Below are 24,196 nucleotides of genomic sequence, written 5' to 3'. Positions count from 1 at the left end.
TTACTGTTGAAGCTTATGGGATTAATTTTAAGTCTTTATTCTTTTTTGTTGTATTTCCATTGTAATTTGGCTTGTATAATTTCAGATAAGAAGTTGGAAAACTTCTTATTTCTATTTCTTTGTATGTAGTGTGTATTTTATCTCTGGCTGCTTGTTAAACTTTTCTCTTTCTCTCTGGTTTTCAGCAGCTTGATTATAATGTGCCTTTCAGTGATTTTATTTGTATTTATACTGCTTGAAGATTATAAGGTTCTTGGATTTGCCATTTTACTGTATGTGTCAAATTTAGCAAACATTCAGCCTTTTTTTTTTTAGATTTTTTTTTCTGCACCTTTTATGGGATCCCCATATCTATATATAAGAAAAATTTATATTGCCCCATACATCACTTTTTGTTTAATTATTAGTATGTTTTCTCCTCTGCTTCAGATTACATAAATATGAAATACTCTTGTTTTCCTTTTAAGTTTAATAATTTTTTCATCATCTAATCTGCCATTGATTTCAGCCAATTAATATTTCACTTGAAATATTTTGTGTCCCTATATCAATACTTTTTGTTGTTCTTGTTTTCAATTTCCCATTATATCTCCTCATTATATTTGTGTATTTCTTTTAGTAGTTGAACTTAGTTTTATTTTTTTAAAATATTATCTTTATTGATTTCAGAGAGAGGAAAGGAGAGGGAGAGAGAGAGCTAGAAACATCAATGATGAGAGAGTCATTGATCGGCTGCAGCCCGCAACCCGGGCATGTGCCCTGACCGGGAATCGAACCCTGATCGCTTGGATCCTAGGTCGATGCTTAACCGCTGAGCCACGCCCAGCCGGGCTGAACTTAGTTTTAATAGCTGGCTGTTTAAAAATGTTTGTCTGATTACCCTATCATCTCTATCTTTCCTATATCTCATTCTCTTGACTCATTTTTTCCCTCACATTGTTTAGTTTCCTGCTTCTTTGAATATATAGTAATTTCTTATTGAATACTGGACCTTGTATTGCTCCATTGCTGAATATCTAGATATTGTTTTGGTTTTAAGATGTTGGATGTTTTTCTTACAGGAAGCTATAATTGCTTACAGATAAGTTTGGTTCATTGAACCTTGCTTTTAAGATTTAAAAAGAAGTCTATAAAAGTCTTTACTCCAGCTTTTTACCAGCCCTACTACTAAGACATAAAAGCCCCTTGTAGTCTCCACTGAATGCTCTGATACTTACAGAAGCCTCTCCTTTCTTGACGGTCAAAGATCAAATGTCCACCTTCCTTGTTTGAGCTCTAAGAATTCTTCAGTTTACAAACTCCTTTGTTCTTTCTCCAATTTTTTGGTGTTTCTCCCTGTGCATGTGCAGCCTAGGCCTCGCTAAAGGCAAGGAAACAAATGTAGTTCTTTGTGTGGGTTTCTTCTCCTTAGAACCCTGTACCACTGCCTCCGGTCCCCGTGGCCTGCCTGCATTCTAACCTCTCTCTGCTCAGCTCCAAGGTATCACTAGGCTTTGCTTTCCACCTCTCTGAGCCTAGGGGGTGGGAATTGCTTTCAGTCGTGGAGATCAGTGGTGGAACTCACCTGTTTAAATCATAGTCATGTACTGCCTCTTACCCAATGTCTGAAAAGAGTTCCTTCATATAATGTATCCATTTCTCTAGTTGTTTATGGCAAAAGGTAAGGTCTGGTCTTTGTTCCTAAATGTAACTGAAATCAGAATTCCAGAGATATCTGTTTAAAAACATAATATTTAAAAATATTTAAATGTGTCATACTCTTTTACTTATAGTACTGCAATTATCCCTCAAGTTAAATTTCAAACGAATTCCTTCGAAAGCATACAAGGCCATGGAGACTTTGATCTCTGCTTAAAACTCCAGCCTCACCTCTACCCTGACCTGACCAAACTTTTAGAATTTTTACTTGATAAAAAAAAAGCTTTGTCATAGTTTGTACTATGATAAAGTATGACAAAACAAATGAAAACCTTGACCTTTTATCCACTGATTGCATTTGTTTGCTTCTGAAACCTCTGTTTCAATCATTTAGTAGATAATTTCTAATAATTTCATCTGACCGTACACCCTCCTCTTATTGCCCATTCAAACCCCACTATTTCTGTGCTCTAACAAAACTTCCCAGAAGTTTGTGTACATCTCATGAAAATAATTTGCTTCCAAAGGAATATCTTACTAGATTTATTTTTCCTAAATTCACTCATATTTTTTCAGAGGTATTAATAAATGCAACAAATTGGTAATGAAGGCCATTTATTTTTATTTCTGCCGTCTTTGAAAAGTATAGACAAATTACAATTTGTATATGAAAGAAGGATTGCAGGGTCTAGTGAAGAACCATCACAGGCAGAATAATGACCCCCAGAGATGTCCATGCCCCAATCCCTTGAACTTGTGACATATTTGTTGACTGTATGAATGGTAAAGAGAATTTGCAGGGGTAATTAAGGAGATCTCTCGGATCAGGCAGGTGGACTCAATTTAATGCATGGGTCCTTAAAAGTAGAAGAGGAAGGCAGAGGAGTGATTCAGAGAGATGAAAGAGAGGAGAAGAGGTAATAGAGATCTAAAGCAGGAGAGAAACTCCACCCACCATTTGCTGACTTGGAAGATGGAGGAAGAGGGCTATGACCCAAGGGTGGCCTCTAGAAGCTGAGAATCACCCTCCACCAAGGAAATGGGGATATCAGTACTATACCAGCAAGACAGGGAATTCTCCCAACAGCCTGAATAAGCAAAACAAGCCTCCAGGAAGGAATCTTGTATGGCTGACGCTTTTATCTTAGTTCAGGGAGACCCTGAATTATTTGATGTTGTGGCTGTAACAAATTACCACAAAGTCAGTGATTAAAACAGCACAAATTTATTATCTTACACTTCTGTAGGTCAGAAGGCTGGCACCAGTCTCACCAGATTGAAAGCTAAGTGTTGACAGGCTGTGCTCCTTTGTGAGCTCTAGAGAAGAATCAATTTCTTGCTGTCATTTGAGGGCCATTCCCAGTTTCTCCAGAGGCCACAGCTGTCCTCCGCTTGGGCCTCACTTCCTCCATTTCAGAGTCAGGCCTTGTGGCATGTCCCGTCTCTAGGAACCACTCTTTTTCCTCATGCTCTACCCTTACAGACTCATGTGCTAGGTTGGCCCTTCAATATAATTAATTGCCTATCTCAAGGTACTTAACAGTAATCAAATCTGCAAAGTCTCCTTCTCCATGTAAGCTAATAGAGTTGCAGACCCCAGTGATTAGGATATGGATATATTGGGGGGACATATTATTTTAGTTACCATAGACCTCTGTTGGACTTCAGACCTAGATAATAAATTTGCATGATTTTAAACCAGTAAGTGTGTGGTAATCTATTATAATAGCAGTAGAAAACTAATACAAGAACCAATAATGTATTTCAAAGATTAAACTAACATCTATATAGTGCTTTATAGTTCTAAGTGCAAGGGTTACACAGACATGACCTACTTTAATTCTTGCAGAGAGTAAACATGTTTATTACCCCCATTTACAGAGACAGTGCTAATATGGCATTTCAATGATACACAGATCAGGCATGTAGGTTTGGGAGTTAGCCTGAGTACCATACCTGTCAGTGGGTTCATCAGCAAGAAATGTAACCTCTTTAAATGCTAGAGTCTTATTATATATAATAAATCTACCTCATATGTTTACCTAAGTTTAACTGAGGAATTCATAATAAAAGCACTTAGCATGGCACCTTATACAGAATAAGGAATTAATAAAAGGTAAATATTATTTTTATTTATAGTGATGAGGTTAATAATTATTTAAATAAGATTAATCAACCTTCTCTAATGAAATGTCAAATTTTCTGAACTTTCTATTATGTTACCTTTCTTTAATCACATATCAGCAAGTATGTATAGAGCCCATACTAAACATGGAATAAGGTGTAGCCTTTTATACCACAGAACTTACAGTGTAACAAGAAAGTTACACATTTTAAAAGTTGCTAATCATAAAATAAGTAATAGGAAGCATGTACATGACACATACCATGAATGCAGGATTTTTTTTCCTTTTGGAAATATGTAACATGGAGCTACTAGACAGCATAGTGAGTAAATCAGGAAAATCTTCTCTGGGGAAGTAATGCTTAAGCAGAGACCTGAAGGATGAGAAGTAGTTATTAGGGTGAATTGAAGGATAGGGTGCCCAGGGCCCGGGAACCAACTGCATAAAGATAAAGGAGGCGAAAGCGATGCTATCTCACTCAGCTGACAATTCCCATCGCAAACTCAAAGCTAGTGGCTGTCTCTGAATGCTGTTTTCAAAACAGAGAGACTATTCAAGAATGGTTTTACATACATATAAAAATATATGTATAGCCTAGCCAGCGTGGTTCAGCAGTTGAGCTTCGACCTAGGATCCAGGAGACTGTGGTTTGATTCCCGGTCAGGGCACATGCCCGGGTTGCGGGCTCGATCCCCAGTCAGGGGCGTGCAGGAGGCAGCCGATCAATGACTCTCATCATTGATGTTTCATTCTCTCTCTCCCTCTCCCTTCCTCTCTCTGAAATCAATAAATATATATTTTTTAAAAATATGTATATATATTTATAATATATATTTATACTTATATATATTTGTATATATTTATTATTATTATATATATTATATATATTAAGAAAGGAGAGAAGTGAATCAAGTTTAAAATGTCCTTGGGAATTCAGGTGGAGAGAAAGTGACCCAGCATGAGATCAGCCCCCGCTCCACACGCAGATCTCCAGGGCAGGTGTGTGATGCGACAGTGACATGAACCTGAACTGGTAATTGCTACCAAGGCCTCTCGAGTATCTTCCTTATTTTCACTTCTGGTTCCACTTGAATATCACGTTAAGACAGAAACGCTAATTCTCAAATATAGTAACCTCTCACCATGGAAACACTATTTCCCTAAGTCGACCCTGGCAAGCCGAAGCCTGCGCACTGTAATAAGAGAAGGTGCTTGTTGATTCCTAGGAGGCGTTTGTTCTAAGGCTTCACTTCCATGAACCCACTAACCCTCCCAACACCCATACAAGGCTGGTTATTCTATCCCCACAAATCACAGATGAGTGACCTCCCTGTTCAACTCCTGGTACTGTGTAAGGTCCCATAGCTATAAATGGCAGAGCTGAGATTCGAAGACAGATTTACTAGGTTCTAGAACCCGCGTCCCTAACCAATCAGTATCATATAGTCCATAGAAGAGATTCTTGCAGGATACCAACTATGCTGGTGGGTGACAAGCTGACAGAAAATATTAACAATCATGAAGGTGAACACACCATTCAAGTATATTTTGAAAAGTCGTTTGCAGAGTACCATCCAGTAACAGATGGCTATGAGATACTAACACAATACACTCCTGCAGAGAGACCTTGAAAAGTAGATGACCCTTTCTGGGCAAGGGTTTTGGGAAAGGACTCTGCAGCCCGGCCAGTGTGGCTCAGCACTTGAGCATCGACTTATGACCCGGGAGATCGCGGTTCAATTCCCAGTCAGGGCATGTGCCGCGGTTGCGGGCTCGATCCCCAGCAGGAGGCAGCTGATCAATGGTTCTCTCTCATCACTGGTGTTTCTATCTCTCTTTCTCTCTCTCCCTTCCTTTCTCTGAAATCAATAAAAATATATTTTTTTTAAAAAAAGAAATGACTCTGCAGGTCAGTATGCAATGATGGGGAGGTCACCTGAGTATGTGCCATCAGAGGTCAGGAACTGAGACACAAGGGCTTCTAGAAAAGGTTTGAGAATTACTTAGGAGGCAAAATCGGCAGGACACGGTGCCTGATGGTTGTATGCACTGAGACAAAATGTGCTGTCAAAGTTAATAATAATGATTCTGGCTTGAGCAAGTGGGTGGTGATCAAAGCACTCGCCGAGTCTTAGACACCGGAGGAGCTATGGGAACGGCGGGAAGGGAAGGCTGTTTTTGGCCTGTTGGCTCTGAGATGCGGTGAGTCATCCAAACGGAGATGGCCAGTTAAACATATGTGTGTAAGTGTCGAGATATAGACATGGGCTAAGTAGATAACTAGGGATGTATCAGTACATAAATAGTAATGAAATGCAAATGAATGAACAAGATCCCCCCAAATAGTGTCCTCAGTGAGAAAAAAAGAGGTCATAGGACAAAAACAATATTTGAGAAATGTGAAAAAGTAAAGGGTTTGGAAAAAGTGAAAGGAAATGGTCAGAGAGATGAGAGGGAAACTAGCGAAGGAGGATGCCCTAGAAGTGAAGGGACGCAAGATGTATTTTGTGGAAATTTTTTTCTGACTCTTATCAGTATTTTGTAGAAATTTGATGCTGTTGCTAATAATTTTTATGTGCAATATAAAGTATGGTTCATATGCCCTATCAAACTATGAAACCAAATCTAAATACCCTTTTAGAGGTCACCATAGAAATCTTTCTGGCCAGGTTTTTATAAATCTTAGGAGAGAGATTTTTATAAAGCGTAGCTACATCCTATTTTTTCATCTCCCCCTTAGCAGGCAGTGATAACAGTGACATTACTGAAAGCATAGGGTATCTCTTTAGTTCGTCACTTTTTGAGAAAGTCTACCTATGCCTGGGAGAGACTCCACACAAAAGAAAACTATTGTTTAGGCTACAGGCAGCACTTATCCTTTGTTCTTCAAATCGTATTGAAAGTTTTGTTAGTCTTTATGATTTTACAAAGGATCTATGAAATCTGTAGTCTGTTCTCAGCACTGTCATCACCTATCACTTCACGATGTCAGATAAGATGACAATTCTCTTTACATCTTTTCCCTTCTTCACGACTGGGAGAGAGAAGTGACAACGTCTTTGAATGTAAGCATTTAGTTTTGATTCTCTGTGCTCTGTCTTTACAGGACTTTATTAACTCATTTATAAATGTGCTTATTTATTTATAAATAAATATTTACCAAGGGTGTGATGTTCCAGGCATTGCGCTAGAGCCCTGGATACAGGGACGAACAAAACAGACATGGTCACTGCGCTCAGAGAGAGTGGCAAAACCTGTGACCAGAGAGGGCTTCCTGTCACAGTGCACTTACGTGTCATCGACATTTATTTATGTCGATACCCTAAATGATAAAAATATTACATGGTGTTTGTATTTTTTTTCTAGATTTATAGGAGCACCCTAAGGTAGTACATATTTAAACCTTGGGAAGGCTTCGCCTTGGCCCTGGTCCTCGGGCCTCTAGCTCCCTGTATCCCTGAGGGGATCATCCCCCTTTCCTTTGGGGAGATTAGTTAGGTTACTTTGCATGAACTGAAATGCTCTTTGCATTTTAACGTACTATGCCCAGAACCTCGCCCCTCGTGGGGAGAGAGATGGGAAAAAAGAGCAACTCAGCCAAGTATAAAAGAGGATTGCTTCCCTTGGCTCCAAAACTAAGGTGAAGCATTACTATTAGGGAACACAGAGGACAACGAACACCAGAGGCAGCCAAGCCCATTGCAGACGAGAAAGCTTCAGGGTTTGAATTCTCAGCCACTTCAAGTTTCACATCTGAAATTTAAGCCTGGTGAGATAAAGACCAAGAAAAGAGCAAGAATGAATTCAGGATGGAAGCAAAGCTATTTCTGTAAAAACAAGAGAATACTTAGAACACATGCTTAGGGAGAGCTGATCCATGGTACGGTGAATGTGAGTGAGAAAAATGAAGTTAACCATGAAGTTATGCTTTTCCCCCTAAGTTTCTTTATATTAGTGTTATACGGCTGATAGTGTTGGGAATACCATTCATTCACTGGTTCTCCAGCTCCTGAGTTACGAAATGCAAAACATTTACTGCTAATTCGGGGAGTTGTAAATAGGGTCATTGTTCCATGGTGGAGTTGAGAAGGGTCCCTAAAAATCATTAGGTAGAATATGTAGTGAATTCCAGGAATAAACATATCCAATAGATATAAATGGTGCTCTCTGGAGTTGACTGATCCAGTGGTCCTGATATTGGTGATATTTTTGTCATACAACTTAATATAGTTGCTCTCAATTTTTCAGAACCTGCCATTAGAGAGGGAGAGAGTGAGCTAGACATACTTATCTATTGTGTTCCTTCCTATCCTTCAATACTTTAAGAGCACTTGTTCATATGTCTACAATGTTGAAACAGCAAAAACAGTAACACATAAACTCACACACAATATTTAATGATTTATTTAAGAATTAGATAATAGTTGATTAATCAAACAGGTATAATGTATGCTTTTTATCAAAAGGATGCATTTTGCAAGACACGATTTCTTAAATGACGTCAGTACACAAAACCAGGAGTATTCGAGTACATTTTAGTATGGAAAATAACTTAGGCCCTAATAAATTTGTTTTTACAAAGTTTCACAACAGTACACCTTTTAACTTGTGATTGCCTTTCTTTTGTATTTGTTCAACTAGGTTATTTAATTCTGATACAGTATATCAATTCTTCCATACCTTAATTTCCGTTTAATATTTCCCTTACTTTATAATTCAAGTTATACTTTAAAAATTCTAGGATGTGATTAGGGATTCTGTACCCCCTATATTTTTTACAGACACATTTAAGCTTAGATTATATTATCTTCATTATAACGGTGAAAATAAGAGAAATAGAATAAAACAATAGAAAATCAATGTCTTATTTATATATTGGAGTCAGATAAGGACCCCGGTTGAACTTAGAAAATGATTATAAAATCAGATTTTAAGAATATGGACTGTGGAGACAACTTCTGCTTTTGTGAGTGTACTTCTTATTCTCAAAATAGTTTATCAGCGAACCACCACCCGAGAAGTATAACTCTCTTCTATGTACAACTTGTGATTAGCCAGGAAAAAAAAGGAGACATGACTCAGTCATTTACAGTAAATCCTAAACTCCAGGTTGCAAATAACAAAGCCATAGTTATCTGGAAGGCAGACAGAGTTGCACGTGATTTAGGCCCAGGTAACAGAGCCCACAGGAAAAAATAAGAAATGTTTTTCATTGACATGGATTTTAGATTTGAAGCACCATAACTACATTTTCTTCTGTTTTATTCATATAAAATTAAATCTTACTGGTTTTATAATTTATATATTATTATAATAGTTTCAGTAACAGAATAAGATGAAAACAAAAATAAGGTTGATTTTGAAAACAGACCACTTAATGGAATCATTGTTTCATTTTCCAGTTCTCTTTGGTATGCTTTGAAATGTGATTTTTAAAGACTTGTGCAAGGAGGGAGAAGGGCCCCGCCTCTTGAAATTCACATAGGCCCATTCTTCCTTTGCCGTGATAATCACAACCTTTCCTGCCCAATGATACAATGCTTTCAAATAAATAAAAATTCCATTTTTTCAGAAGGTGTCTTTCTTTTATCAAATCTAACTCACTGGGGGATATTCTTTCACCTGTGATTATGTCTTTTTATATTTTTAACCTGCTGCTATTTTTAGTCAAATAGAATGTTTTCCCTGAAATATTAAAAGTAAAGATAATTTAATATGTTTATACGACCACTTACCTTTTAAAGGCCATAAAGATTTTCTTGACGTTTATTGTGTGGGTCAAATATAGTATATAAGTTGTACCTCTCCTGGAAAAATTTATAATTTTGGAAACTGAGACATGGTAATGGTTCATTATATCTCTATACTCTTATCAAGCCATCTGGCTTGAAGCCTTGAGAATGACTATGAGATTTCCCCAAAAGGAAAGTAACATTTAGTTAGGTTAAGTGTCAAGTTGCTAGCATACAGTGTGTAAAAGTCAATAAGAACCAAGTGATATTAGTGAACTTCATCTACACTGCTAGGAGGTTGTTGAACTCAATTACAGAAATGTGCACAGCTCTATTTGATGGGTGACAAGGTTAGGAGACCACAATCAATTAAAAAAAACACATGTATATCCTGGTCTGGGGAAACAGTATTGTTACAGCATCCCTTGTTCGGCTTCTGCTTTTTTTCTCTGACTTTTCCTCTGAACATAAGAGAACAAAGGTTTCAATAATTCCCTAGTTTCATTGGAAATTGTTTTGTCCGCAGTATCTAATAGGAAGACATGAGATTGTTGTTTTACTTGAATGAAGCCTCGGGCGGCTACAATTAAACATGCTGTGCTTTTTTTCTTGTAGCAAAACCATTTGAAAATGGACAGTATTTGGACATTTATGGAATTACCAGGGACCAGGCTGGAGAATATGAATGCAGTGCAGAAAACGATGTGTCATTCCCAGACGTGAAGAAAGTAAAAGTTGTCGTAAACTGTAAGTCCCATCACCTTTTATCAAAATAACCTCAGAGAAAAAAAGTAAACCACCTGAAAAATGCCATCTGAAATGTATGTTGTTGTTTTTACAAGGTAATCTATTGATAAAGACCACTTATTGATGTGAAAATGTGTATATGTTAAAATATTGGTCAAATTGTTTCACGGAACATCAATTATCCCAAATAATCCCATCATAATTCAGTTTAATGTGCAGATGGAAATGTTTCCAATATCATCTTAGTCCCTGGCATTCTAAACGGTGGTATCCTTACCTCTAGAGCACTGCAGACACATGGTGTTTTCTTCATTCTCACAGGTTTCACCTGTAGCGTATTTTGACTCAATATAAGTATGAAACTCCTAATCAAACCAGATGGAAATGAAATGTACTCAAAAAAAAAACAAAACAAAACAAATGCTGGGGGCGGCTGTTACTGTGCTGTTCCTATTACTTAGGTTACTTAATTCTATTTAATTTGAAAAATATTGAGAAAAATAAATTTTCTCATAAACATGATTATTAGGAAGTTAGAATAGTAAGAAATATCTGCAGAACTATCAATGCCATTATGTTACACCCTTTCTTTAAATGCATCTCAAAACACAGATGTAAGATTTTTTCTTAATTAACATCCTAATTTGTATCTCATGATTTCAACAGCCATGACTGCAATAGTCTTTACTTTTCAAAAACACCCCCGTAGTATTTTTCTCAGGAATTTTCACATTATTTAACTTATTCAAATAAAGTACTTTGGGGGTACTAGTATTTTACCAAGTGTATACAAGCTATAGCTTACGAATTTTTTTTATTCCACTTACACATCTTCCTATAGATGGCCTTGCCAATCATGCACACATAGTATCACACTACAGGTCAGACGTCATCCCAAACATCTGCCAAAATTCTACAACAGAGCAGCGTTTTCATATTTATATGAATCTTTCAGTCTCATATTTCAGTTTCAGGGCAAAAATAACTAAATACCCCTGGAAGTTGGGTGTCTGCCAAGGCAAATCACTGCCATCAACTAAGATTTGTCAGTGACTAATCCATGCGTTTGGGTTTGCACTATCTCTGTGAGACTGAGCAAATGTGCATAATACTGGATCAAGAGGCAGTTTGTGGGCAGAATTTCTCATATCATGTTCTGCAGACAAACTTTAGATTCACCCAAGCAGCTCACTAAAAATGGAAAATCCATGTGTCCCAAATCAACTCTACTGAATCAAAATCCTTGGAGTACACGGCCTGGAAATCTGCATTTATAATAAGTAGCTATTGAGCCTCAGAACTCCTGTTGCCAAGGGCTATTGCTCATCCCTCTGGAACTCTGTGAAATTAGAGGTATAAAGCAAGTGAAAATCATGATCACTGGCCGTATTGCTCTGAGTATGAGCCTACCGATTTTGTTGTCGAAGTGGCGGGAAGGAAGCTGAGAAGTAGAACAACTAAGGAAGTAATATTCTTGGCAGTGAGCACACAGAAGTGACAAGGTAGCATCAAACTGTCAGGCTGGCGAGGCATCAGGCCCAGACAGCAGCCCACTCTAAAGCCCCAGACGCAAGAAGGATGTCTCCGGGGGAGAAAATTGCAAATCCAGCTGCTGTAAGGATTCTCCTGGGCCCACATTCCACGTAGAATCCAGATTTCCCTTTGTACTCCCACGTTCTTATCATTTTCATCCCTCTGACTTTAGTTCATTGTCACTTATCATTTAAACTGATCCCGTGTTTTGTTTTTTTTATGAACAAGGGGAGACCTTAGACTAAGGAGGCAGGAATTTGGAGAGAAACTAAATTGAAAGATTTAGATGACTGACCAACCAATGAGTCATCACCCACAGGATCTAGGTGGAGAAGAGAATCCTTATAGAAAACAGGACAGGAGCTAGAGAAACAAGATACAGAGAGCTGCGGAGGATCTGTCCCAGCTTCATGCATGCTGGCAGGAGACAGAGACTGAGGCCAGTTTAGCACTCACAGCTACAGCAGATGCCAGAGGATTGTCATCTTCTTGCATCAGTCACCCACCCACCAGTTACTACAGGCTGATATGATGGGGCTAGGTGGCACCTATATGCCCGGTGGGGCTATCATAGCTGAGGCTCCCGAGCTTAGGAAACTCGATTTTTTTTTTTATAATGACAGCAAGCAAACCTGCCCTTTACCACAGAGGGAGAAATTATCTTTATTATACTGGACTGTAAACAAACCTGTCCTTTGCTTTATAGGGAAAACCACCTTTTCTGTCTTCCGAGGCTGTTCGCTACACACCTTTCTTGAAAAGATAGCAGGGGACAAACACTGTCAGTGCAGAAACACAAGAGGCCCTTGGGGAATTGTTTTCCAAAACAGGATGGGAGCAGGAAAGTTCAAAGCAGAGCCTAAAAGACATTTCATCAGCCCCAAAATGTGCTTCAAGGCTTGTGTAGGGTGTCAGACATCTAAGGACAGGTGGGAAAGAAGACTTTGTTACCCAGTTTTAACTTAAGAAGGGAAAAGTTTTTTAAAAAGTTAAGGAGGTTGCTTTTTATATCAGAACACAGAAAAAACTTTTTTTTAAGGACTCATTTCAGTTAAAGTACAGTCCTAAGTGCAAGTTGTGGTACACACATAATATTAACATAGCTCACACTAAAAAATGGACCCAACAGAATTTTTCATGATTTCAACCAATTTTGTCTTCTGCTCCTTCCCAAATTATACCTAAGATAGCTTACATTTTCCTAAACGTGCTATGAAGAATTGTATTTAATACTGACTGAACAATTGCATTCACATCTCTTGAATCAGTATTTTATGTGAAAGATGAGTTCTGTTCAGACTTTTCATCAAGATCTAAATTTTGCCTCTGTTTGAAATAGTTTTGTCACATATATACCAATGAAGTCTAAGTCATGTATGTGTGTGAGTGTATGTGTGTACTTGTTCCTAGTTCTGGGAGGTGGGAAAAGTGTTAATTTTGTGACTTTATAAGTCAAAAATTGAACACTACCTGTGGATTTTACTGAGCTGATTTCCCAAAGGAAATTAGCCGGACCCTACCAAGCAAACTTTATTTCGTCAAAGCTCAAAACTGAGCAGAGTGGTCTATGTCACCAGCATAGAGCTGCACATCCCCTGGCGACTCAAAGGTTCCCTGAAGATAGAGTTGTGCCAGGTTCAAGGCCGCGCTCCTTTTCATTGTTATTCATCAGTATCGATCGGGCTTATGGAACTGCACTAGCTTTGCGACTGATAATTTGAAGAGAAACTGTCCTTTTTCCCATATGGGGTTCAGGATGAAATATAATAAATTTTCATAAGCTCTAATAGATTTACTTATGTGGTAAGTCAATTTGAGAAAGAGGTTTAGGTTCCCTGAAAGTTAGAAATGTTTAATATTAACTGTCTAATACATCTGCCACACTTACTATATTTATAAAACACATAAATACAATATAAAATAACATCACTTTTGCCATATACTTCATACATATAGCACTGTTATGTACATTTCTATTCAATGTAATTAAACAGCAGTGTAGTGAAGTGATTGGTATAATTAACTTACTTTATATATATATAGGACTAGTTGGTTGATTTAATAAATCAGTAATTCCCATCCCCAAATACTCCCAGAATGAATTAATTATTAAAAAGATTAGCATTCTTTAAGTTAATCAATCTACTAGACAGAACAGGAAGAAGATACTAAGTTTGCTCCAAAAACACCCTATGAAATTGATATGTTGACTAACTTCTGATATTTTCTTATCAAATTGTTTAGGTGGATTCAATAAAGGTAACCTAACATTTAGATACTGCTTTTATCCAAGGAGAGGAAACAATAATTTCTTTTCTTTTTTTCTTTCTTTTTTACAGATAAGAATATTGAGGTTCAGGGAGATTAAAACATTTAGTAACTTCCTTGATTTTTAAGAACAAAACAGACATGAATAATGAAAGGTGCTATTAAGCAGAAAAAATATAGAGTCAACCAGATTAAGGTAAAAATAAGCCTAGACAATATTTCAGTTTTCACTCATGACAGTCAGATTTATGTATTGATCATTTTATTCTGTATGAGAAAATTTTCATGCACACAATTTCCAGTAAAATAGAATTGAGTAATTCTTCCTGTCGTCAAACAGTGAGGATATTTTTGGGTGCACTGTGAACTAAGATTTTATACAATAAATCACAGGCATATATTAGTGCATTATTTTGCATCTGATGCATATTTATGTATGCAAATATGCACTTTATCTTTCAATATAACTAGCTCTAAACATGTAGAATAGAATGTACCAATTAGTATAACTTAGTACAATTGTATCAAAGCCTGAAATTAGAGGCCACTGGGGAGAGGAAAGTGGAGGGAGAGGCCTCTAGGGAAATGGCCAGTTTTCTTAAGCTTTTCATAAAGTTGTCTCCAAAACTTTGGGCAAGTTAGGGAGGCATGTCAGCCTTAAGACTAGAAGAAATTGCAGATGACAAATAGATCTTCTTTAAATAAAGAGAAAATTTCGACATTCAGAGTTGGAATAAGGCAAAGATACTATCATGGGACCAGAGAAAATGGTTTTATGTGAATTTATAATTATCACCTTAGTTTTTTATTTCTGGCTTCATTTTATGCCCCTACCATCACTTTCCATTTACCTCATCTTTCCCATCTACTTAAAATTTAGCTTCCTCTCCTGTATTTTATAATTCTTTATAAGCTAATTGACACTTCTTTAGAACAACTCGGGGCATAAATAATGCATATTGCTGTCTTCTAAATAAAGTACTAGTTTATATGCCATTTCTAGTACAATAATGAAGCACTTCAGTAAATCTATATTCACATATGTATTTATTTACTTATTTTCTTATTGTTTATCATGAGACTGTCAAGGTCTTAGGGCCTGGGATGCTTCAAGTACACCATCAGGGAAAGAAAAAGACAAAAGAAACACATAGGATGCAGTGCGGCCCGCGCTCTGATAAACCCATCGTAAGGTGCTGCTCAAGGCTGTCAGAGGGCCCCAAACACAGCCTTAAGGTACCGTGGAAAGCTTGTGAGAGGCCTTGAACCTGATGGTGCCTGAAGAACAAAATTGAATTTGACAGATATTTTTAAAGTGGGGAAATAGGGGAAGAGCAGTCTCCCAGACAGGAGCAGCAGCATTTGCTTAGCCCCATAATAGTCAGGGGACAAGGCACTGCTCGGCCCGTCACACTGCACTGAGCTGGAGGAGCCCAAAGTGGGAAACAGAAGGAAAGGTGGGTCCTGGGGAGGAAGGTGATGCCAGATTAGATGGGCGTGAGTGACTTTTCATAGGCAGGCCACAGATCCGGTGCTTCTCAATCGAAGAATAAGTTTGAGATGCTAGAACTGTTCAGAGACGCATCTGCATATAAAATAAATGTATTTAAATATTTTTATTTTCTCCACTCATGGGGTGCACCAGAAGGCTTCTTTTCTTTGTCGTGGCAACAGCACAGGAAAGGATTAAAATGATAATATTAAGAACAACAAATTCAGTTAAAAGAGAGATAATGACTTAAGAAATTTGAAGGAAAATCCCTACAGGTATTAAACATGGAATATTAAAAACATATGGATAATTACCCAGAAAATATAGTTTTAAATAAAACATTTCTTCTCAATAGAACAACATAAAAATCTAGGAGTTAAACCTTTTTACCATGGTACTATCTGTTATAAAAAGTTCAGATTTAATTCTGTGGTTTATATAATCCCTCAGTTGAAGCAAAGCCGTGTTATTAAACATGCAGTTAAGGAATACACGGCTGCTTCTATGGAGGGAGACATAATTGGTCCTTCGTTTTAAATCTTAGGCACACACTTCAATTAATGATGAGTGTGCCAAGGCTGTTTTTACTTAATGAGTCGGCTTCTCAATTCAACTTAAACGTATTCTCCCCTACTTTTATCTAGGTTTTGAGAGTAGTTTTAGTGTTAAAGGTCTATGAGTAATCTTTCAGCCTTTTGTTCATGGAAAATAAAAATGCATCTGTAGTAATCATATGTGCATATTATGAGTCCTTTCTTTTAAAATGGAAGATGAAACAGTTTTCAACTTCAATACATAAGCAAAGCTGTTTGCTAGATGAGTGTGTTTATTTTGTGTTGTTTATAGTTCTTTCTAGGTTGGCATTTACCACTTAGAAAATATACATATATATTTATATAAATTATATGTAATATATAGAAATTGATAGTATGATAGAGTCTGAACATTATCGAGCAGTAAGAAAACAATTTCTAACAGGGTGAAATGCTCTGGGCCGAAAACGAGTCCGTGCCAAACTAAGGAAAAGGCGTGAAGCTGGGAAAGAAAGAACGAATATGTAGTGACCCGTCTATGTGTGCGCTTCCCTGATGGCGCGCTCATCTAGACGCATGCTCGAGTAAGATGTCAAAGTGTCAGACTCTGAAAACTTCGGGTGGCTTCTCATGAATATATTCTTCAAGCTGATCGAAGGTTCAGACCTTGTGCAAACACTCAGTTCATAAACCTGTGTTTACCTAAGTCCAACTGGATCAGCATATTTCCTCAGCGAGCATGTGTATCAAGCGAGATAATTTATGGAATTGAATTCATTTTAACTGAACACTGAAGAGCTATTCCCAGAATGGGAGCAACACTGAATTAATGTTGGGTCTTTTCCACATGGTTAAGATTAGACGTCACAGGAATTAAGGATTCTTAGGTCTGCTCTTGCTCCTAGTTGTATGTTTTGTGTACATGCATGTGTGTATGTGAAGGTGGAGCAATTAGGGGGAAAGTATGGTAGGAGTGGTATAAATGAAGGCAGTGTATACAAGAATTGTGGTAGATAAAATTGGAACAAAAGGGACCCAGTTTGGGGGAAACTTCCTCTGCACATCCACGCTTGCTTTGCCTGTCCCCACTCATTCCTTCTTTCATCTATGTGTTCATTTCTTGCCCAGTAATACTCTTCCTCATTATATTTTCCCCCTTCTCTTTCCCTTATTTCTACCCACATATATAATAATACTAAGCCAATTTGTGAGAGACATGTACATAATGAAAATTAACAATGAATTGTATTCAGTATCTTGGAAATATTTTAAATATACAGATTCCTGAATAATCGCTCCATATGCTGAATTGGTTTATATCATATTTACTTATAATCAGATGGGTAAAACTTTTTTGAAAATTTTCTAGGTGATAATAAATATTTATGTTTGGAGATTACTGGATATTGAGTATGAGACAGAAGGTCTGAATTCTATTTTTAACTCAATTAATCATAAAACTTTGGACAAAGAACTTAAACTTCTATGTATTAATCCCCCTATTTGTAAAATGAGAAAAGCATCTCTATGGTATCCCCTAAACCTGAGATTCTGATGCATTTCTCTGATCCAAATGTCCAAGTTTTTTAGGGATTGCATGGATTCAACTCCCAGGAGGCTGAAAGCAAAAGTTTAAAGCAACTGTTTGACTTCAGTGTCTAATGATTCAAAGTAACCTAATTCTTTGCTTTGTGATTTTATCCAACATCCAGATGGTGATAGTTTGTTCTCTCATGCATTGTTGCCCAAATTGGGCAAACTTTTCTGTTACTTTAAAATTTTAATATCATGGAAAGAATAAATACAACAGAGAAATACATTTCAGAGGATCGCAAGGTGGGAATGCTGTGTATGCAATGGAGTGTGACAGAGGGTAACAAAGCAGGATCTGGAATCAGACAAACATGATTTCTAGCTCTAGCTCAGTCACTTACTAACTATGGAGTATTGGGAAATTCCTTAACTTTTCAGGGGCTCCGTTTCCTCACACACAAAAACTGGAGATAATTATAACACATCTTGAAAATTTGTTCTGAAGATTAAGCGTCATGATATATGTGAAACATCAGTGACTAGCACAAGGAAATGACTTCCTATGATGTAAGTGTTAGTACGCAGCAGCCGTCACATCATACTGTTGTTTACATGTCTGCTTTCCTCCGTGGCCTGTAGTGATTTTCAGGAGGGCGACTCCTCCTACTCACCTCGTGCCTCGGGCAGTGCGCACAGTGGCTGCAAGGGCAGGCTCTGGAGCTGGGCATCCTGGCTTTGCATGCTAACCCCGCCACTTGCTACTATGAGAGCTTGGTCAAATTATTAAGCTTTGTGTGTGTCAGTTCCTTCAGTGATTAGGTGGAGAGAGTGAGGGTTCACTAAGTAATTACAGGAAAAGGCTTAGTGTAGAGTATTATTACTCCCCATACCTGGCATAGTGCCTGGTAACGAATGTCTATTGGTTGAATGAATGAATGAATATAAAATAAAAACACATGGCATTCTACAGTTAATGATTGTTAAATCACCCAAATTTCTTCATCTTAAGGACGTATGCTTTAGGGTTCTGGAACTTCTGTTAATTAGATGGTAGAGTTCACAGAAGTACTCAGAATGCAGTCCTGAGATCCTGCTTCTCGGCAGAGGCTGTCTGACTCTGTGGGCCTGCCTCCATGTAAATAAAAACGGAATGTAATTGTTTTCAGTCAGTGCTGGGAACTCCAGAGGCTCTGTGAAAGGGAGGGTGTAGCCTGAAGCGTGATGAGACAGGGTCGCGGTGTGCGATGCGGGGAGGATTCTAATAACCAGAATACACCCAGGTGCTGGCTGTCAGAACGGCTGACACTGAACTAAAGTGAAGAACCAAGGAAATTAGGACGCTAAGTGAATAGAAAAAAGCAATGGCAATAAACAGTCTGTGGGAAGGATGCTGCACTCGGCTCGGTGTGTCCCCGTGTCTGAAGGAAGAGCCTTTGCCCAGGGGACGCGATGGTCGTGCCCGCGGCCTGCGGCTGCACAGGGAGGCTATGGGTGGTGCAGGAAAGCCGACAAATGGAACCAGACAGAAAAGCCCGCCCTGCTGGGGACACCAAACGCTTACGCAGTTAGCATTTTCATTGGTAAAATGAAAGACGATAAAGTTTTATCTGGAACACTCTGTGTTTGTTTCATCTTTAAGATTCACTACTCTGCTTTTACTGTCATGATGCCATTGTCCATTCTCTCTCCCGTCGCCATTCCTCCCCTCCGTGCCCTCTCCCACCTCCACCCGCCATCGCCACACTGTTTTCCACCTCCCTGAGTTCTCTCTTTTTTTTCTTTTTTGTTCAGTCCCTCCCCCACCCAACACTGCCCCACCCCGAGCTGCCCGCCTGCTCTCTCTGAGCCGTCTCTGTTCTGCTTGGTAGCTGAGTTCGCTCTCATGGTCCATTCCAAAGAAACAGCCACTCACACTCAGTGTTCGCTGTTGGGAGCTGCATCGCTACACACGCAGGACCTTTCCTTCAGACTATAGCGTAGCTTTCTCAAATTGTTGATCTTGCTACCCTTTTACAAGTCCTAAAAATTATAGAGATTCCAAAAGAGCTTTGGATAGTGTAGATTATAGCTCTTCATATTTCCTATATTTAAAAATGAAAAATAAAAAAACACAAAGTAAATGACATCGTATTTTCCACATTTAAAATTAAAACTAAAAAAAAAATAAACATGAAAGCAGATTACTTTCATCAGTCGGAGCAATGAGGTCTTCACGGATCATGTAGCATCGGAGAAACTGTACATGTGTGAGAGGGAATGAAAATTCAAACGGCAACTTAGTATGAAAACAGTTTTCTAAAGAAAGAACTAGTTACCTTAAAGGATGTCAGGAAAGGGAGGCATCGCCACAAGACACTTTGAGAACTGCTATAGTACTCACTAAATTAATGGTATTTAATGAACACCTGCTATGTGCCAGGATATGCTATAATCTACCCATATGTAGTACTCATTAGACTTTGGAAAAATTATTTTCATTTAACATATAGGCAGTTGAAGCCTTAATGAGGTAAAAGGCATTTGTTTAAGGTAAGTTTAGGTATAAGAAAAAATCGGGTTCAAAGCCAGATTAATCTGCATTCAGAACCCATTTTCCCTGTACATAGCAATTTTACCAAACAGCATTCATTCAAATGATATTTATCTAGAGGTGATGATGATAACCACATTGGAAAGATGTTGCTGCTGCTGCAGGACCTCTAAAGTTTTTCCCCATATACTTTCTCTGGTTTTTATATATAGGGTGGGCAAAAGTAGGTTTATAGTTGTTTGTATAGAAAATAATACAATAAATAAATCATAACACAATAATAAATTCTGTTTTGTGTACTACGACTGTTAACCTACTTTTGCCCCACCCTGTATGTGCTCAAGAATAGTTTCAATAGAAAAATCAATAAATAGCTAGAATAGGAAAATGACATACTTTTTTCTGTTTAATTAATGGTGGTTTACATATGAGAAGAATTTCTTGGATAATTTCTTTAATTTTAACTTGCTTTTGTGATGTAGTTTCATTTTTGATAAAGCCTTTTGTCAACACCACCAAATTGAAAACTGTATGTGTGTGTGTGTGTGTGTGTGGGAGTGTGTGTAGGCCTAAAAATTCAGTTGAGGAAAGATAAGTGTAAAATTCTCTCTAAAATGTTGATAATAATACCATACACTAATATTAATGTTGATAGTAATATTGATGAGATTTACCATATACAAATGAAAATATATCCTAAAAACAATGTCCAATAAAACTTGTTTTTAGCCAGAAGAAAACAAAACAAAACAGAAAGATTCACTATTCTGCTTTGTTGCCATGAAGTCATGTTCTATTAAGATTATCAATACCTTAAAAGTATTTTTGTGGCAATTTATATCTTTTACCCACTCCCCAGTTGTTTCAGAGTTAGAGTTAGGAATTTGATAAAAGTTCTAATGTTTAAATAATGTAATGGGACATATTAGCTTAATGCACATTAATTTTTTTCTGCAGTAAACTATACTTTTTCCTAGTCTAAATACATCAGCATTCTGAACCCTAGAACAGATGTTGAGGATGTTTCTGCATTTAGCACAACTAGCTAGCGTACATTTACAGTATTAGATGGATGAGGTACACCAGTAATGAGCTGAAGTTCACAAATGCTATGTTTGTTAATGCTGTTTCATATTTGTGTGTAGATTGGCTTTGCAAACCCTTCTCTTTTTCTCTGTGGGAGTCAAAGGAACTTTGAACTCAGCGCAATTCACATGCACATGCAGCCTTTGGTAAAGCCTCTCATAAGCTGTTCTGCACAGCCCAACAGGAAACAGATGAATCAGATGATTTGTGAATTCTTTAAGAGTCACATTTACAAAATGGAATATTACTCAGCCATTAAAAAAAAGAATGAAATCGTACCTTTTGTGACAGCATGGATGGACTTAGAGGATATTGTGCTAAGTGAAATAAGTCAGGCAGAGAAAGACAAATACCATATGATTTCATTTATATGTGGAATCTAAAGGGCAAAATAAATGAACAAACAAAATAGAAACAGGCTCATAGATACAGAGAACAGACTGATGGTTGCCAGAGAGAAGGGCATTTTGGAGGCTGAGTAAAAAAGGTCAAAGTATTAAGAAGTACAAATTGGTAGTCAGAAAAGAGTCACAGGGATGTAAAGTACAAATTAGGGAATGCAGTCAATAATATTGCGAAAACTATGTACAGTGCCAGGTGGGTACTTGAAATATCAAAGGGGACCTCTTTGTAAAGTATATAGTTGTCTAACCACAATGCTAAAATTGATGCAAAATAATATTGAATGTAAACTGTAATTGGAAATTAAAATTAAAGAAATAGTTAGTTAGTTAGTTAGTTAGTTAGTTAGTTAGGAACTATGACTGAGTTTCAGCAAACAAAATGTGAGCAGAAATGACTGGGCCTCTTCTAGGCTTGGCTCATAAAAAAGTCCCATGCATACTTTCATGTTTATTTCCCTTCTTAGCTAAGGAATAGTAAGCCCTAGGTGACTTTGAGAGCTACATGTTGAAGAGAGCACAGCTACCATTATCTTGAGCCCCTGAGTAATTGTATGCAGAAGAATGGCCCTACCCCTTACCCCATTTTGCTTCTAACCATTCACTGATATGAAACACTATAGTCTATTCAGTGAGTGAGAATTAACCTTCCTTTTTGTTGACTCATTGCATGTTTGGAACTATTTGATACCATAGCTTGGTCTCTCCTGATTAATACAACCAATTATATAGACTCAAATAATCTGTATAGAGCAGAAATTTTTGCCTCATATCTTTCTTTAAAAAATATAGTTCAGAAACAATGATTGAAAGCTTCCTTAGAAGAGTAAGGATATAATAGATCTCTTTTTCCTCCAAGGTGAAGTATAGCCAACTGAATTTAATTGCAAATTTTGTCATTCATGAAGAAATAATCTATGAATATCATGCCTTTGAGGGTTCATATGATTTGACTCAAAAATACAATTGGATTCCAAATAGAATCTCACCATCAAGCTCTGACATAATCTTTCCTGACAAAATATGACTTGAAGACAAAGAAAAAGGAACAGTAGTTGAAAAACCTTCAAAACCTAAAACTAATCCAAAGCCAGTAGCATTCAGATGGAATTTTGACAAAGGAAAAAGCTCAGAGAATTGTAACACACACACACACAAAATAAAACAATGCTATACCCTGCTTAGCTTCATGGAAGAAACAGCTCTGCCTTTCTGCTTCTTGGCTTAGAAACTTCCAGACTGTACCAAAGACAACACTAGACAATCTCCCTTCTGTACATGATTGCAGCATTTGAAGACATTCAGAGTATTATTCCGTTGCTTTCACCCTCCCCTCCTTATCTACTGTTCCATTGCATTTCAACGGGGGTGTTTCCACAATTTAAAACTGTATACGGGGGAAGAAAAAGATGAAGAGAATACTAGCACTCGTTGAGGATTATAGCTTTTCACTGGTTCTGAGGATTACGGTATCGGGGATTACAGGTAAAAGGGAACACAAGTTGATCCTGAAAATTGTATTTGGATCATCCTGGCAGACACAGGAAAGGAGAGGACACGTGTGACCACAAACATGCTCTGCACTTTGGCCTGGGAAGTGCATCCAACCAGAAACCAGGAAGGGAGTGAGTGGGGTATTTACAAACCACACACCTTGAAGCCTCAGTCCAAATTAGAACCCCGCACAGCAAGAGAGAGGGGTGGGGGACCCTTAAGAACCTATGCAAATATGCACTAGAACAAGAAAAAAAGCACATCTTTTTAAAACTCGAAAATAAATGCATCATTTAAATGACTGGCTATAGCAAAAAAGAGAAAAAATGTTTTAAACATATGAAACCAGAAGACTTTTCTGCCACAAAAATGGTATCACAAAACCATAAAGGGGGGAAAGGGGTCAATAATGATACAAACAAAAAGCTCAGCCTGCTTGGCCCCGTCTTGATACAGGGCGATGGGGCAGGGGGAGGGGCTCATAGGGAAGAAAATTAAGCTCTGAGGATGTCACCTCACAAGGTTCACTCGTGTGGATTTGGGGTTGGATTTACACTCTAGAGCCTGAGAAATGCCAAGTAGAAAATTTAGTTTAAAGTAGTGCTGGGGTTACTGGCCCTTTAGATGCCTACAGAAGAAAAAGTAATACTTTCTGTGGAAAAGATTTTAAGCATAAGCCTCAATTTTTCTTAAGTGGTATTTAAGAAACATGAATTCTTAATCAAAAATCCAGTGCACAAAAGAGAAAGCAAGTCGGCAGCAGAGATACAAACAAACTTCAAAATAAGATACACATAATACAATTATTGGAATTATTGCAAATAGAATGTTAACAAGATGTTAATGTGCTTAAAGAAATAAAAAGGGAATTAAAGTATTATGAAGGGAAGGATGCTATCCACACTGATCAATGTTTTACAAAATCTCTTTGCTAAGTAGAAGTACATTTAGCTGACAAAGGACATAAGTAAAAATTTATAGCCAGTGTCATACACATGGATGAAATATAAATACATTTTCTTTAAGATCAGCTAAAACAAGGATGACCCTTTTCATTACTTTTTCTAGCCAGGACAGGAGAAT

General features: G+C 37.6%; 1 protein-coding gene across 1 annotated transcript in view; it reads left to right on the top strand.

Moving 5' to 3' along the window:
- Positions 1-24,196, top strand: part of NEGR1 (neuronal growth regulator 1) — a 724,815-nt gene that overhangs the window by 460,830 nt on the left and 239,789 nt on the right. Inside the window, exon 4 of the mRNA XM_087820521.1 lies at positions 10,112-10,243. Within this exon, the coding sequence (XP_087676647.1) occupies positions 10,112-10,243 (132 nt within the window). The remainder of the gene's footprint in view (positions 1-10,111; positions 10,244-24,196) is intronic.

The sequence above is a fragment of the Miniopterus natalensis genome, chromosome 9, assembly GCF_054644295.1.
Source record: "Miniopterus natalensis isolate mMinNat1 chromosome 9, mMinNat1.hap1, whole genome shotgun sequence".
Classification (NCBI taxonomy): domain Eukaryota; kingdom Metazoa; phylum Chordata; class Mammalia; order Chiroptera; family Miniopteridae; genus Miniopterus; species Miniopterus natalensis.
The sequence above is the reverse complement of the archived record's forward strand: the minus strand, read 5'-3'. Positions and strand labels throughout refer to the sequence as shown.